At 43.8% G+C, this 16,322-nt stretch overlaps 1 protein-coding gene across 4 annotated transcripts in view; it reads right to left on the reverse strand.

Moving 5' to 3' along the window:
* The window catches only part of PEPD (peptidase D), a 145,757-nt gene extending 133,619 nt beyond the window's left edge, over positions 1-12,138 (reverse strand). For 2 of the 4 annotated variants that reach the window (XM_074913381.1, XM_074913380.1), the window contains exons 1-3: positions 12,023-12,138; positions 4,062-4,245; positions 2,672-2,799 (exon numbers count right to left, since the gene is read on the reverse strand). In XM_074913381.1, the coding sequence (XP_074769482.1) occupies positions 2,672-2,799; positions 4,062-4,245; positions 12,023-12,039 (329 nt within the window). In that variant the 5' untranslated portion in view covers positions 12,040-12,138. Of the gene's footprint in view, positions 1-2,671; positions 2,800-4,061; positions 4,246-6,052; positions 6,133-12,022 lie in introns of all 4 variants that reach the window. The other 2 variants (XM_074913383.1, XM_074913382.1) reach the window with 2 other exon arrangements.
* Between the last annotated feature and the right edge of the window lie 4,184 nt (positions 12,139-16,322).

The raw sequence follows: 16,322 nt of genomic DNA on the forward strand, positions 1-16,322 counted from the left end.
ACAAAGCGGTTCTCTTAGTTGAAAAGATATTTCCCAGCCAACAACTAAGAAATGCACTAGCCCAACATCTGGAGAAATGCCCACACTCATAATTTAGAAACAGAGTGACTTGTTGTTGCAACCCCTTCCCAACCTGAAGTCCTACAGTTACCCTCATAACAACTCTGCAATTGCCACCTTAAGAAGTTGTGGGTGTTTTGGAGAACGTCCATAGTCTGTGAGTTAAATTAAATCTCTCCTCCCTTTTAAAACTGCAGAGGTTATTTTGGCTTGAAAAACTTCTGAAAGGTAGCCTTACAGCTATTTACAAATTTTTAGAGAGTACACATTCAGCAAAAGTCCTACAAGATGAGTAACACTTCCAAAGAAGTTGTAGCCACCCTCAACAGCAGTACTACACAGTGTTGGGTCCTTGGCAGACCACAGCCCAGGGTAGTGCATTCATCAGTTCTGTGTTCACCTGTTCCGCAGAGTCCCCAGGCACCACTTCAGCATGCAAAACTGTTCATAAAAAACAAGTGCAGTGAGTGAGTCTAAAATAATTACAGTGGTCATGGTCTCATTTATAAACTAATAGTCTGCTCATCTCCAAGCAAATGCTCTCAGACACTTCATTGGTTTTGGCCAAAGGAAGACTGCAATTTGAAAGAAGCCAAGAAGCCCCACTTCTGCATTACTTCAAGGCGAAAAGGTCAACCATTCTGACTGTCACACTACCTAAGCTACATTTCGAAAACAACTCAAATATGTGTCCTTCAGAAGTGAAAGCACAACAGTACATCAAACAATACATTCAGTAATACAGTTGTAGTAAAATAGCAGCAAAGAACCTTCTGCATTAATTTTAAGAGAATCTATGCATTTCTGCTTAAACTCACATAGCAGATTCCCACATCTGTCTTAAATAGAAGGCAATACAAACACCAGGCAAAGCAACTGTACCCTGTGCTATGACCTAGAAGACCAGCTGTAGGCCTCTCTAAAATACCAACCTCGCATATATCATATAAGGCATTGAACTGATTTGTGCTTTATTGATGTTAATGAATGTTTCTTCAGCAGGTAGACAGTGCCTTCCACATGCAGAGAAACAAGCACTTCCAATGCAAACTATAGTAGTGGTTAGAAGGCAAACTTATTTGTGTTTTTCTTTCAGTGTTAATTTTGACTTAAAATTGAGTCTTCTGGGAAAGAACACAATCCCTAGCTGTGTGCAATACCCCCTGCCAACGGACTTATGAAGCAGAACTGCTACTGACTCACAAATGACTTATTCATCCATCCTTCTTCCGACAAGCAGAAAAAGTACATGACCACGGCTGACAGAAGAGAAAACAAAGATTCAAACATAGGGATTCAGGAAGGGTAAGAAGGAGAATTTAGAAAACAAGGATGCTGTGATAAAGACAATTTGTTATACTCTGCAAGAAGACACAACGACAATAAACCACTTTTAACCAGACTTGTAATTCTCTAAATGAACCAATAAGAGCACTGCACAAACAAATCAAAAAGGCCATTTATAAACACCACCATATTTTGTCTGAAAATGCCAAATGAGACAGTGGAACTTCAATAATATTTTTAAGCCTTTTCAGATTAGGCACAATCAATGTGGGTATGAAACAGATGATTTGAACTAGTAGAAGCCAACTTAGGCGGAGGAAAAATCTTTGACTATCAATGGGAACAAGCACCACTAGGGAAAAAACTTTAGAGAGTACACGTGAGGGTTAAACAGAACCTACCCTCCCAGCCAGGTGCAGCTCTCAGCTGAAATATTTCAGACAGCAGTATTCACATTTTTATGCTATCACAAACAATTTCAGTTCCCAGGCAGGTCTAAGACAGTGATACTCATATAAACTCTCTGAGAAGACAGCATCCATGCCCTACCATATGGTCTGGCAGTGTTCAGCATATGGGATTGGTTGCAAATGTTTCCCTTTTCCCAAAATTAGCATTAAAATATAAGTGATAGCTTCAATTAGAAGTGAAGCAACCTGAGCTCAAACTATTACATTAGAACTAATCCAATGTTCTGAGACCATGTAGACAACAAAAAAATTTACAGTTTGTAGAGGTTATAAATACAATTAAGACTGAGAAAAGAGATGAACACATAAATAAATCAATTCCTCCACTACTATGGCACTGAGCAATATTTACTACCTATGTGGATAGAGAGAGAGATGTTTATGGCATACTCACAGAACAGAATTAAAATCACATTCCCCAGTCTGTCAGTTCATATCAAAAAAAGTATCAAAGAGGCTAAACTACCTTCTGCCATTCAAAAAGCTTCATTAGCTAAGACGGCTGCAAACTGGTAAAGCAACTGGGAAAAGCCTGCTTTACTGTTTAACTTGTTTGGTCTTAACACAAGCCTTCTACTTTTCTTTATGGTTCAGCTTCATTTCATGGATACCATGAGATCCATGGATGCCAATTCTAAAAGGTATTCTCTACGAAATGGTGGTGTATCATTTGGTATCCTATGATCAATACTAACTGATCACATTTTCTATCACTGTATGTACATATGGCTACAATTCATGCCGAATGATTTGGTGGAATCTGATTAAAATGAGATAGCATTCCAGCTCCACAAACAGTTAAGTTATATGAAGTACTCAGATACATCAGAACATGGTTAAAAGATACATCTTACTTTCCCATCCAAACCGCATAGCTTTCAGGGAGTTGTGGAACAAAAAGCATGGATCTTCCAGTATCAACATCTACTGCTCCAAAGCAGCCTGCTTCAGTTACTCCAAAAGTCCAGTGAAAGTAAGATTCCTAGGTTAAGACAAAATAAATTCTTAGAAAAACCCCTCAGTTCTACCAGCTCTAAAAATACACTACAGTACATACTAACTCCTACTTCCACATATCTGAAAGAGATGTCTCTTGCTTCTGGAGGGGGGGGTGGGGAAGTGGTTTATATCTAAAGCTTTTCAGACTGCTTAGTTTTAGGTTACAATAACACAAATCCCTCTGTTGGCAACTGGAAAGGATTAGAGATTAATAAACTACCATAAGATAATAAACAGGTCAATTCAGCACAATAAACATAAATCACACAATAAAATACAGTCTTCCAATCTAGAATTATGAGATGCAGTATCAGGAAGAAACAATCATGTCATATGAGACAACGTAAAAGCAGAGTGCAGATTCATCGGGTTGTGATGGCAGAGTGCTGAAGTGAAGACCCAACCTGCCCCAGAGAAGCAGCAGCTGCACTAGAAACAGCCTTTAGCCAAGAGTTATTTTAAGAACAAGCAAACAACAAAACACCTAACAGTACATTTTGGTAAGGACAGGCATATGCTCTGATACCCTGAAAGGTTCATCTCCTCTAAAAACAGACCAATAACTACATTACTATATGCACTAGATTAGAATTTATTTGTTTCTTCATATCACACAACTCAATTACATTCACAAAACAAAGTACTGTAGCAGCCATGCAAAGTATGGGGTATGCATAATTAGAGTTCTGTTACACCAGCTTCCCCAAAGACTAAGAATGGGTTCAGCATGACATTAACAAGTTATTAAGTCCTATTTGTGACAGAAGGACACATGGGTACTTAAGGAAGAGTCTAATTTGAGAAGACACATGCTGTAAATTCTACAATACTGCTTTGTGGAATACACAATTTATAAAAGCTTGAAATAGTCTTTTCTATTAATTAATTCAGTTTAGGTCCACTGTAACATGTTTCACTACAGAAAGAAGGTTATTTATTTTCAGACAAGACTGAAAAAACTAAGAAATATTCCACTGCTGTCTTTAATATTATGTTACACACGGATAGGCAGTAAGGCTTTGAACAGGATTAGGTCCTTTAAACTAGATAATGAACCTACATGCTACAGCACTGAAAGAGAGAGTAACTTGAAGCTGAAGAGGCAATGTTACAAAAAAGCCAATTTATTTAAGCGAAGCAAGGCAATGCACACATGAGAGATAAAGGGAAAATAATTTAAAAATGTTTAAAAGTTCTTGCAGTTGAAGAGAGTTTCTTGATTTGAAGTTTTGATTCAGCTCTTACCTGGCGAAACACGATACCAGTATCAGTACAGTATCTCTGGGTTTCTTCTCCACCCTGCAGCAGAACCACCGAATTCTTCTGGACACCCTTATTCTGTCTCAGGCGATCACACAGTCGTCTTCTATTCAGGGCAAAGAGTGCTACAGGTACTTTCAAGGTCTCATTCCCCAGCCAAAAGGAGGATCTAGAAAACATTTTTTTAATTGACAATTAATGGAAGACAGTGGTTAGCATGATTCAGATGTACAGCGATTGTTTCTTTAGTCTAGAGCAGAAAAGGAAGTTCAACTCCACATACAAAATGCTATCCACTTAAGTGAAAGAGATGCTGTATACAAGCATCGCTCTCAAGTGATGATCAAACATTGCTCATAGGAGTACCAAAGGAAAAAGATGGCAACAGAAGACAGGCGTGACTGCAGCTCTGGCCCACAGCATGTCTCCTGTTACATTCCTTTAGGTAAAGCTACATGAAGAGTAGATGGAGAAAGCAACAACAGCCTAGGTCAGTTGAGTAAAGGCAAAACAGGAGAGAGGAAAATGAGTTCTGAGTTACTGAAAACAGAAGTGAAAGGTTACATTAAATCTGGCAAAATTCAGCAAGTCCATCTGGGAAATGTTTAGTAGCTGAAACAGGGACTGGAGAGAAAAGATGACAGATAGCAGACGCAGGACAACAGCATTTCCCACACTCACACAGTATCTGCAAATTTCTTTTCTATGTACGTATGTTTATTCTTGCACGCATACAAGTGGCTTCAGCAGGTGACTGAACTCACACACATGGCCGCAGGAGCATGTCCTGGATACCACTGACCTCCTGCTACACATCACCCCATGCCCTAAGGCAGCACAGACATGCTGAGACAGTCTGGAAAGTTTCTGAAAGACTGTACTCAACAGAACCACAACTGGGAGAACACAGTTTAAAAGTAGAGAGCTCTCTCTTAAAATAAACTGGTTATTAAGTAATTTAAGGTGTTTAAAGTACTACAAGAATATATTGCTGATTCATTCACATTTGTTATAGGTCATACTTGCACTTTTTGGAGCTTTACCAGCAGAAGCAGAGTAGCTTGTTGTAGGATTTTTTTTTTAATCAAATGAGGAAAGAAGAATCTGAGCATTCCTTTTTTTTTTTTTTTTTTTTTGCTATGTTTAATACAGCAAAGTTGTGCTTTTGAACTTCAGTATTACTGATTAATACTATTTTATCAATAAAATCCTACGATTTAAGTCCAGTTTGTCCCTCCACCTCAACTTCTCTCAGCTTATCGAATACTGACTGGCTGGCTGGTCATTTTCTATTAGATATGCTTCTAGAAGAGATGACAGAAAGGTGCAGTTAAATTGTTACTATGTTAAGATGACAAGAAATAAACCACCAAGGGACTTAACCTTAGAGAAGCACAGCTCCACATCTTAATTATTATATAGTTTTCATAGGCAATCTGAAAGGTAACCTTTGATTTATAGCTGCATAAAGTAACCTCCTGAAAGACTTTATCAGCATCAGAAATGTAAACCCTGTAATTTCTTACTGCAGACACAGCATAAAAGAGCTAATAAAATATTTTATTTTGCTTGTTTATAACTACTTGATATAGCAGTCTAAGTAATTTTAGAAGGTGAAGGACCGCTCTTGCTAATCCAATTTTCAAACTATCTGCCTAGGAGTTCAGTTGATGGTGCACAAAACCCAAATGTGCTTATTTTTATTACATCACACACACACCTGATAACCCAGTACCATGGCAGGTGATCATTACAAGGGCTGCAGACTGCCTATTGTAGCATATCAGCATAATGTGGAAGCACAGTATAAGCTTTCATTTTGGGGTACCCAAGCCTGTAGGAAAAATGAAGGAAGTTCATACAATCCTAGCAAAAGCAACTGAAAGTTTTAAATGTGATAGCAAACCTTAAACTAAATATCAGCAAGGCAACTCAGCAATGCACAAGAGGTTGAAAACCTTTTACAAGAGGCTCACCTTATTGCAAGTATAAAAGGGAAGAGAGAACATAATCAGATACTCTTATGCCATAGGTTGCTCTCATATCTTTGTATCTGCTGGGAAAAAAAAAAAAAAAAAAAGAAAGAAAGAAAAAAGGCAGATTTTGTAGCACAACCTGGCTTCTGTTTTGCTTCTAAGGAACGAAAAAAAGTCACCATCATTGTAAGTTTACACTTTAACAAGCTGGGGTTTTTTTGCTGTGATTTAAAAAAAAAAGTCTGATCTCCCTCCTTCTCCAGGCCTAACTCCCACACTCTGGAGCAAAAAGAAAGCTGCTACAAAGGCACATCTTCATCTCCACTGTTTACTATTAATGCTTTTATGGCACTCAAAACCTTTGACAATGAAAACAATACTCAAGGAGAAATACGGATGTCAGCTAGCAATTCCTACTGGTAGTCTCACTAAGCCACTTTAGGAGGGTCTTACTGGGATCTTAATACTTGACCTGAAATGCATTCTGGTGCAAAATCACAGTTCTTCTGTACATTTTATCTAAGCCCATGACAAAACTGTGTTTTTCCTTTTATATAATAGATCCTGCTCAAATTTCATGCAACAATATTCATCAACAGCAGAATTTGGCCCTGTAGCTGTTTTACACTTGTACAGCTTTTTCCCAGGCATGGTCTTGGTCTCTATTTTAAGGCTGCTGCAACAATCACAGCAGCTGAGCGTGCTGGACCCCACAGCAGGGGCTGCAGGACACAGGTAGGTTGGGCTGAGTGTTGTTACTAATACTGCTCTGCTCCTCAGGTTCTTTGCTGAGCACTCATATGTTAATTCATGCCTTGAACAATACAAGCTTGCCAGGCAACAGACTTATTTTCACAACTGGAATTCTGCTGAGAAAACCAGCCAGGTTTCAGAGAGAGCTCAACTTTGAGTAGTCTGCTTCCTCCTCAGCCTTTGTTCTCTCTTCCTGCAAGCACTCAGGTACCAAACTGGCAGCACCCTCCCGGATGGGCTAATAACACGGCAAGACACCCACAGGTGCTGCTTTGCCTGCAGAGACTGGGTCCCTCCGCATGCATGAGCCCAGCACAAGCTTTCCACAGCTTAAACAGAACTTTTCAGAGACTAGCACGGACAGAAGAATTTTAAGTCTTACAAAAAAGAGTATTCCTGTACACCTGACTTTCTATCGCAAATAATGATTTGGGAAGAGAACTCTCACAGTACTCAAGATCACAAGAAGTCTTCACAGACAGGACTGGCTGTGTAACCATCGCTCTGTTGTGACCATTGCGATGTTACTAAGAAATACATGTCAGATAAGCAGGTTATGACTAGCCTGGTCTTTTTTCTCGTATCCTTCCAGTCCAGCTGTTACAAATCCCTGTGACTATACAGTATTGTCTACGCCATGACTATTATTTAGCTCTTTTTCAGTTCCAAACATAAGAAGTCATTGCTATGCCACTTGTACTAAGTTGAGTGAGTACATCTATGTAACTGCCTCACATGTGTATCAACCCTGCAAATACACATGCAATTACAGCGTAATCAGTGTAAAACTCTGTTATTTGCCCCGTAACTACTACAACGAAGTTCTTTCTGGAGAGGGAATTACAAGCTTTCAATATTGGTCCATGATCTCTAATCACTCAGTTTATATCACAGAATCATCTAGGTTGGAAAGGACCCTGGACATCATCTAGCCCAACCGTTCACCTAGCACAGTTCCCACCTACAGCATATCCTTAAGCTCTAAATCAACCCGACTCTTGAACACCTCCAGGGATGGGGACTCCACCACCTCCCTGGGCAGCCCATTCCAACGCCCAACAACCCGTTCTGTAAAGAAATGCTTCCTAATATCCAGTCTGAACTTTCCCTGGCGCAACTTGAGGCCATCCCCTCTTGTCCTGTCGCTTTCGACTAGGCTAAAGAGACTCATCCCCAGCTCTCTGCAGCCTCCTTTCAGGGAGCTGTAGAGGGCGATGAGGTCTCCCCTCAGCCTCCTCTCCTCCAGACTAAACCCCCCCAGTTCCCTCAGCCGCTCCTCACAGGACATGTGTTCCAGACCCTGCACCAGCTTTGTAGCCCTTCTCTGGACATGTTCGAGTAACTCTATGTCCTTTTTGTAGTGAGGGGCCCAAAACTGAACACAGGAATCGAGGTGCGGCCTCACCAGTGCCGAGTACAGGGGTCAGATCCCTTCCCTGTCCCTGCTGGCCACGCTATTGCTGACACAAGCCAGGATGCCATTGGCCTTCTTGGCCACCTGGGCACACTGAAGCAGCCCCCGGCATTTGCCCTTATTGAAACTCCTCCAGTTGGGCTCAGCCCATGGCTCCAGCCTGTCCAGGTCTCTCTGCAGAGCCTCCCTATCCTCGAGCAGATCAACACTCCCACCCAACTGGGTGTTGTCTGCAAACTGACTGAGTCTCGATCGCGATCCCCTCGTCTGGATCATCAATAAAGATGTTAAACAGGAGTGGCCCCAAAACCGAGCCCTGGGGGACACCACTCGTGACCGGCCACCAGCTGGATTTAACTCCCATCACCACAGCTCTCTGGGCCCAGTCGTCCAGCCAGTTTTTAACCCAGCGAAGTGTGCAGAAGTGAGTTGTCTAAACCTCGAGCAGTCATTTTTGCCAGGAGAATGCTGTAGGAAACGGTGTCAAAAGCCTTGCTAAAGTTAAGGTAAATTACATCCACAGCCTTTCCCTCATCCAATAAGCAGGTCGCTCTGTCATAGAAGGAGATCAGGTTTGTCAGCAGGACCTGCCTTTCATAAACCGACGCTGACTGGGCCTGAGCATCTGGTTGTCCCTCATGGGTTGCATGATGGTGTTTAGGATGAGCTGCTCCATCAGCTTCCCGGGCACCGAAGTCAAGCTGACAGGCCTGTAATTTCCTGGATCATCCTTCTGACCCTTCTTATAGATGGGTGTCACACGGGCCAATTTCCAATCAGTCGGGACCTCCCCAGTCAGCCAGGACTGCTAAATGATAGAAAGTGGCCTGGCAAGCACCCCAGCCAGCTCCTTCAGCACTCTCAGGTGTATCCCATCCAGTCCCATAGATGTGTGTATGTCTATGTAATGCAGCAGGTCACTGACTGTCTCCTGGATTGCAGGGGGGTCGTTCTCCCAGTCTCTGTATTCTGGCTCTGGAGGCTGGATTGCATCAATACAACTAACCTTGCTATTAAAGACTGAGGCAAAGAAGGCATTAAGCACCTCAGCCTTCTCCTCATCACTTGTTACCAAATTTCCTCCTGCATCTAGCAGGGGATGGAGACTCTCCCTGGACTTTCTTTTGCTACTGACATACTTATAGAAACTTTTCTTGTTTTCCTTGATTGCAGAGGCCAAATTAATTTCCAATTGGGCTTTAGCCCTTCTGATTTCCACCATGCATAGCCTCACAGCCTCTCTGTAATCACTGTGTGTGGCTAGCCCCTTCTTCCAAAGGCTGTAAACTCTCCTTTTCTCTCTGAGTTGCAGCCAAAGCTCCCTGTTCAGCCAGGATGCTCTTCTCTGGCATCGGCTTCTCTTAGAGCACCTGGGGACTGCCTGCTCCTGGGCTATTAACACTTCCTTCTTAAAGAGCGCCCAGCCTTCCTGGGGCCTGTACCCTTCAGGAGAGTCTCCCAGGGGATCCTTTCAAGCAGGTGCCTAAACAAGACAAAGTCAGCCCTTCTGAAGTCCAGGATGTCAGTCCTGCTAAGCTCTCTCCTGACCTCTCAAAGAATAGAGAACTCTATTATTTCATGATCGCTGTGCCCTAGTCGGCCTCCAACCTCCACGTCGTCCACCAGCCCTTCTCTGTTCACAAAGAGGAGATCTAGTAGGGCACCTTCTCTGGTCAGTTTACTCACCAGCTGCATGAGGAAGTTGTCTCCCACACATTCTAGGAACCTCCGGGACTGGTCTTGTTCTGCCGTGCTGTATTTCCAGCAGATGTCTGGGAAGTTAAAGTCGCCCACAAGAACAAGGGCAAGCGATCATGAGATTTCACCTAAGTGCCTATAAAATATCTCGTCCATCTCTCTGTCCTGGTTGGGTGGCCTATAGTAGACTCCTACTACAACATCTGCCCTGTTGGCCTTCCCCCTGATTCTAATGCAAAGGCACTCAATCCTGTCTTCACTACACCTGTGCTCGAAGCAATCATAACAGTCCTTACCATACAGAGCCACCCCACCACCTCTCCTTCCTTGTCTATCCCTCCTAAAGAGCTTGTAACCATCAATTGGCACACTCCAGGCATGGGAGAGACACGCAAATACCAGAATTTAATTAATACAATACATTGGCTGGTCCTTCAATATCTATTTCTTCTGTTAGTGCAGACGCAGCTCAAAACCCTCTTGCAGAGTTACACATTTGATAATGAAGCATATTTAATGCAAGCACTGCTTTGTGGTGCACACCTCTTTGAAGCTATAAAGCTTCTGCAAATAAGCATTAGTCAGTGTCAGAAATGGCTACTTGCAAGACCAGGAGAGGACAAGTGAAGCTCATCTTCCTCATTTTCTCTGGTCTGGTACGAGAATTCAGCCATCACTCAGCCTGGTAAAGGCCTCCCATAGTAGCTGACAGTTTCCCTGCTGGCCATCATAACACAATTTTTATGATCGCTTAGGCCCAAGCGCACACAAGAGCTCTTTTATTTTATTATACTGGAAGTGAAATGTAGCTAGGAACATTAAACTCCATCTGTTTCTTTATATTTTTCTTTTGCCTGGAACTGTTGATTTTCAATGCTTATTTCCAAAGTTTTATATTTTCAGAAAGCTTACATTCTGTCACTGCATGATCCATCTAACATTTTGGATTTGTTTTGATGCAACTACCAGAACACACCAGTAACCAAAAGTCCTATTTTATTTCTGGTTTTCCCATTTTTCAGATCTTTTGTACTTCAAATTTTTCTGAAGAAAATTCATGGATTGCCATTTCTGTTCTACTGAGGCCATGTGACAGGACCCAGATTTCAGTGAAGATGAGAAACTACTGAAACTACTTTTCCAAAGTTATCATTATTTATGTTTGTTTTGAGCAAGTTAACACCAGCCTGAAGTCTAGCCAATTTTTAATGCTGTTTCCACATCAAACTTGTGAAGTGCAAGAGGCCTATGTTAACAGCAGCACAAGCAAATAAGCGATACAAGGGAAACAGTAAAAGCAACTACCGTTGTTTAAGGCATAAGCTGGGTATTTCCCTCACGGCGAACTCTGCTCCTTGTAAGTAAGTCAAGCACTTGAAGTCCCGGCCCCGTTCAATGTCCCACTTACCCAACCCAGCCCAACCTCTCCGCACAGCGATCGCCCGGCCAGCGCTGGGGGCCACCAGCGGCAGGAGAGGACCCCACAGGGGAGCACCTTCACCCACAGACTGAAGAGTCAGAGCCAAGTCGCAGCGTGACCTGTTTTTAGCAACTACGAAAAGTCCCCCCCTCATTTTGATACACTTTAAATGGCACCTTCTTAAAGCACTGAAAGAAATGGCTGAATTTAGCTGTAAAATGTGGGAGAGGCCGTAGACTAAGCAATCCACAACCTCCTTTAAGCACGATATCCCAAACCTAACGCAACTTAAAAGGATGACCCAGGGCTCGAGGGGAGGCACCGCCGAGCCGACCCGGCGCGCAGGGTGCCTTCTCTCGCCGCCGCACGCAAAACCCGCTTTCATTTCGGGGAGCCGCTGCTCCAGCGCAAGCAGCCCGGCCTCCCCTGCAGGCTGCACGGCTACGGCCGGCCGCCCAGCCGGGCCCGGCGCTCCCCAGCCTGCTCGGGACAACCGCTGCCCTCCGGCACCCCCGGCCCCTCACCGAGACCCCGCCGGCCTCGCAGCGCAGGGCCGCCGCCGCGTAGCGCCCCTCGGGGGGCGTGGAGGGGCGGGGGGAGCCGGGAGGACGCGCAGCCTCGCCACGGGCCGGGGCGCGGGGCCCGGCGGACCCGCGGGGAGCGGCGGGCGCGGAGCGATGCTTACCCCGCCGCCGCGGCCATGTTGCCTCGCCGGACTTCGGCTGTCACGTGACGGCGGGGCCGCGCGGGCCGGGGCGCGGCGGCGGCGCCGCCTCAGCGCGGGGAGGCGATGGCGGGGCGGGGGGCGCGGTCGCGGCCGGCCCCAGGAGGGCAGCGGAGCCGGCGGCGGGGCGGCAGGCTTCCCCGGGCCGGGCGGGCACTGCAGGCCGCCGCTGTCCCCACAGGCTGCTCCTCGCGGCAGGCCCCGGGCACAGATCCGGCAGGGAAGGGGCCCCGGCGAGGGCCGGGCCGTGGGCTCCCTGTCCCCTGAGGGCGGCGTTCATGGGCAGCACGGCCGCGGCGTCCGAAACTGGAGAGGTGCTTTTGGAACCATCGCTGCTTGTGCTGCTGGCGTCTTGTGAAAGAAGCAATTCGACTCCTCGAAGCTAAAAGCTGTGTAATGGAAATACAACCTTTCACAGGGATCGCTGTCCGTTACAACAAAGCTCCCCTAAATACGTGGTTGCTCAAAAAATCCATTTAATGTGCTGTGCTGCTATAATCCCTATAAGAGACACTTTGCACTTGCATTTTGAAATGGAGAAGGTGTTTAACAACAGCCTTCAGGCATGGTCTGCTGTAGCCAATGCCTGTCCTTGGATCTGCCCCACTCTGCTGAATTTTGCTCCTATTCAGACATATTTCTTCCGAACTCGAGTTGACTGGTTTTTGCCTCAAAATTACAAGCTACCTGAAGAAACCAACAATTCATAGGCCACGGTTCATGTGTCCAGTAACTGCCATACTGCAGCAAAAGAAAATACCCAGCAGCATGAAATACTGGATGAAGAATGAGGGATAGGAGCTCTGCTCTATAACCCAAATACATTGTTTTGCTGCTCTGTGCCTCAATAAAACAGTGGTAAGCACTGCTCTGAGCTGGCAGCTCGTCACAAATACTGCAGCCCTGCTTTCCTGGAGGGAAAACGCGAGTCCTTGCTCTGCTGCTGCTGAGCAGTGCCACTTCTTTGTTGTTCTGGCAGTGATCTCCAAAGAAAGTACTGTGATACTGTAAAATACTTGGTTAATTCACCCAGAGGGTCTGCTTCCACCACAAGTGCTTGGGAAAGAGAGAGGGAATGCAGGGCAGTGAGAAGAGGGGGAAGGAAAGGGATCATAAAATACCTGGAGCTTGAAGTTCATGTTTGTTATAACAAATCAGTGCACTGTTAAGAAACATGCACGATTAAAACCCTTTTGTTTGGTTGGCCAAATTGTCCACTAGAAGTTGGGAGAGAACTGCAGCTACTCCTGCACAGCTGTCTCTGAAGTGGTGTGTGAAAGCTGCAGGGCAATCACAGGGAAAGATTGATTTCAGAAAGTCTGGAGAGAAACGTGTAAATGTAGACAACTAGAAAAGTCAAGTAGTCATCCTCTAGCTCTTTATGTTTTTATGCCCAAGGGTCACAGACCTTTACTACAGAATGCATAACAGAATCAGAAGCTTCCTTCATGGACTACCCATTTGACAAGAAATGATACTTATACATTAATCTGGAGCCAAAAATAAAGCTCCATTTTAGACATTATCATTGATAAACTGTTGAATTTCAAGGAAATTCTGTCAGTTTATACAGAGTGAAAAAGTTTTTCAGTGTAAACCAGAGCAAAATATTTTACCATTTCCAGTCCCCTAGTGGTGCTCCCTTCTGCTTCGACTCCACCAGAATTAGTGGGAGGAGGCAGGGAAGCTCCTTTTGCCTTTCCTTCTGTCAGGAGTAGAAAAGACCAAAGCCTTCAAGGCACTCTTCCAAATACTGTCATTAGTGGCTTCGGGCATTCATCCTTCCCAGCTCCTCTTTGCCTACTCATACACTTGCCCTCTTCCGAGAAAAGGTCTCCTTCACTGTAGTTTCTGCTCTCTAAAATGAGTTTTCTGGGTCTCTTTCATCTGTTTAAGTTCCTCATCTCTTCCCCTTGGTCATTTTACTGCCTTTCAAAACAATCACTGAGATTTAGAAGAGTTTTTACTGAATTGTATTAATTATCAGCAGAAAATAAAGACTCCATTCCTTAGGAAAAAAACAAAACAAAAAAAACCAAAACAAATGTGTTTTATTTCATGTTGGTTGTTACTTAAAATATCCTATTCTCCCATCTCAGGATTTGAAAGAATGAAACTTCTGTGCTATGCACAAATTAAACTCATTTGCAAGATAGCTATACTGGCAGCCAGTTGAAATGCCAGCCACAGGAATGATACTGGCAGCCAGACTGGGAGCAAGACCAGCTTTATTGCACACAGATGATTCTGGTTCTCTCTGCACTGCATTTGACTCTGTAACTGAGATAATGCAGGGGTAGATCTTAGTATCTGAGAGCTAGTTTAGAGCATTTCCCTCTAAAACAAGGTTCAACTGACCATTACAGTCACTTATCTCCCAGAAGGACTTTTTTCTGTGGTTAAGAACATCCTCTCTCATGTCGAAGGACTGATTTTGCATTTTTGGCACCTTCAGAAACCCCACTGTAGTAGTCTGGGTGTACATGAGATGCAACACTGCAACACGTGATGGGATTCTGCACTGGCCAGATTCTTGGTCGAAAATCTGGTTTAAATCTGCCATGTGAGCACACCAGAAGCACGGTAAGGGCTCTCAATCTTTAACCATTATTCAAACATTGAGTAGAACAATGTGCTGCTTAAATAGAGGAAATTCAAATCTGCAGGATGAAACAAAACAAAACAAGTCAAGCATCTCCTGGCCATTTGGTGATTGCATTTGGGAGGGGGGAATAACTGCAGTCCTGCAGCCAGTGTCTTTCTGAATTACATCCAGCTGTAGAAAGTCCCCTAGGGTCCCTAGGAAAATCTCCTTTCCCTCACCTCTGAGACTCAGCTGTGTTTCTCCACACAGCTCCTACGCAGTTTGTACTCCTGCTCCTTTTAGGACCCTCTGTCTCTCCTCAGGCTATGTACTAGTTAGCCAAAATTAACTAAATTGCCTAAGAAGCTCTTTTTATTCTTATTGTAAAGATTTAAAACAACTCAAATTTTCTTACACAGACATCCATTCACCTGGCAGATAAGACTTTGGAAATATTAACAGAAAAGTTACTGTAACAATTGGTCACTTTATAGCTAGACAAGAAACCAGCATTAATAAATTGGTACCAGTACTTTTCTATTGCTGTTTTTCTGTCTACATTTTAAGTGTTTATACTGCTGTCCAGGCAGGATCTCAGAGTTCAGCACTGTCAGGGAGTGCATTTATAGCTTCTGTTATCCTAGCTGAAAAGAAATAATGTTAATAAACCTCTTATTATATGAAAATTACATAACTGTTACAAATACAGGTAAAGACATTTTCCCCTGGTTTTACATTACAACAGATGAAAATCCAAAGTGAGCAGGGGCAGGTGCAGGCCCAATATGAACTGGGAGAAAAGGAAGGACGCTGCAGCATTGATGACAGCATGGGCTAGGGGAGCATCACCCCTCCCTTCTGCCCTCCAGCCCGGGTTGGGTGTCAAAAGAAGAGCTAAATACTCTCTGACTGCTGCACTACTTCTCTCCTGCTTAGGGAGATCCAGCTGGTGAGAGGCCAGATCATCCAGGGCTGCCATGAGGGAATCACAGAGCCACACTGGAAACATGGTACCACAGTAAGAAATCTTGAGCTGCTGGTGTCATGACATGAAGTGGGAAACAGGGTCTAATGCTGAGTGACTAAGGTGACCATAGCCCCCCCCCTTAGTAAATCCTTACCTGGATATATGATTTCACTACAAGTTTCAGCTCATTTCCTAAATATCTAGAAAGCTTCCATATTATACATGCCATGACAAAACCAGAAATAACAGGAAACACAAAATTTTTTCTAAGTTCAGCTTGATCTGTTTTCCTGCTGATTATTCCCCCAAATTTTTGGAAGCTAAACATTGCTGGCTGAGATGCTTTGTGACCTTTGCCTGGATGGGAGAGCACTGGCTAGGCAAGAACAGCAGAGAGAGTTTGTATGTATGAGTGGAAGTATTTTATACATTGTAGAATCAGCTGTTAGTGCAAAATAATTATACAGTTTTCTATGTTAAAATGTGTTAATACTGGGGGTTTTTATTGAATTACTATGCACAGATCCTTAGCATTTCATCACTGAAAGATAACGTGTGCTGCCTTTGATACAATGGCCACAAGTCTTTAACATGGAATTAAGATTACAAAGTACCTTCAAAGTAACAGATTGAACAAAAGCATCTGCCTTTGGCATTTTCATCATGAAACAATTTTGAGTAAATTTTCCCTCAAGCACTAAATGTATACT

The sequence above is a fragment of the Athene noctua genome, chromosome 9 (assembly GCF_965140245.1).
Source record: "Athene noctua chromosome 9, bAthNoc1.hap1.1, whole genome shotgun sequence".
Taxonomy (NCBI): domain Eukaryota; kingdom Metazoa; phylum Chordata; class Aves; order Strigiformes; family Strigidae; genus Athene; species Athene noctua.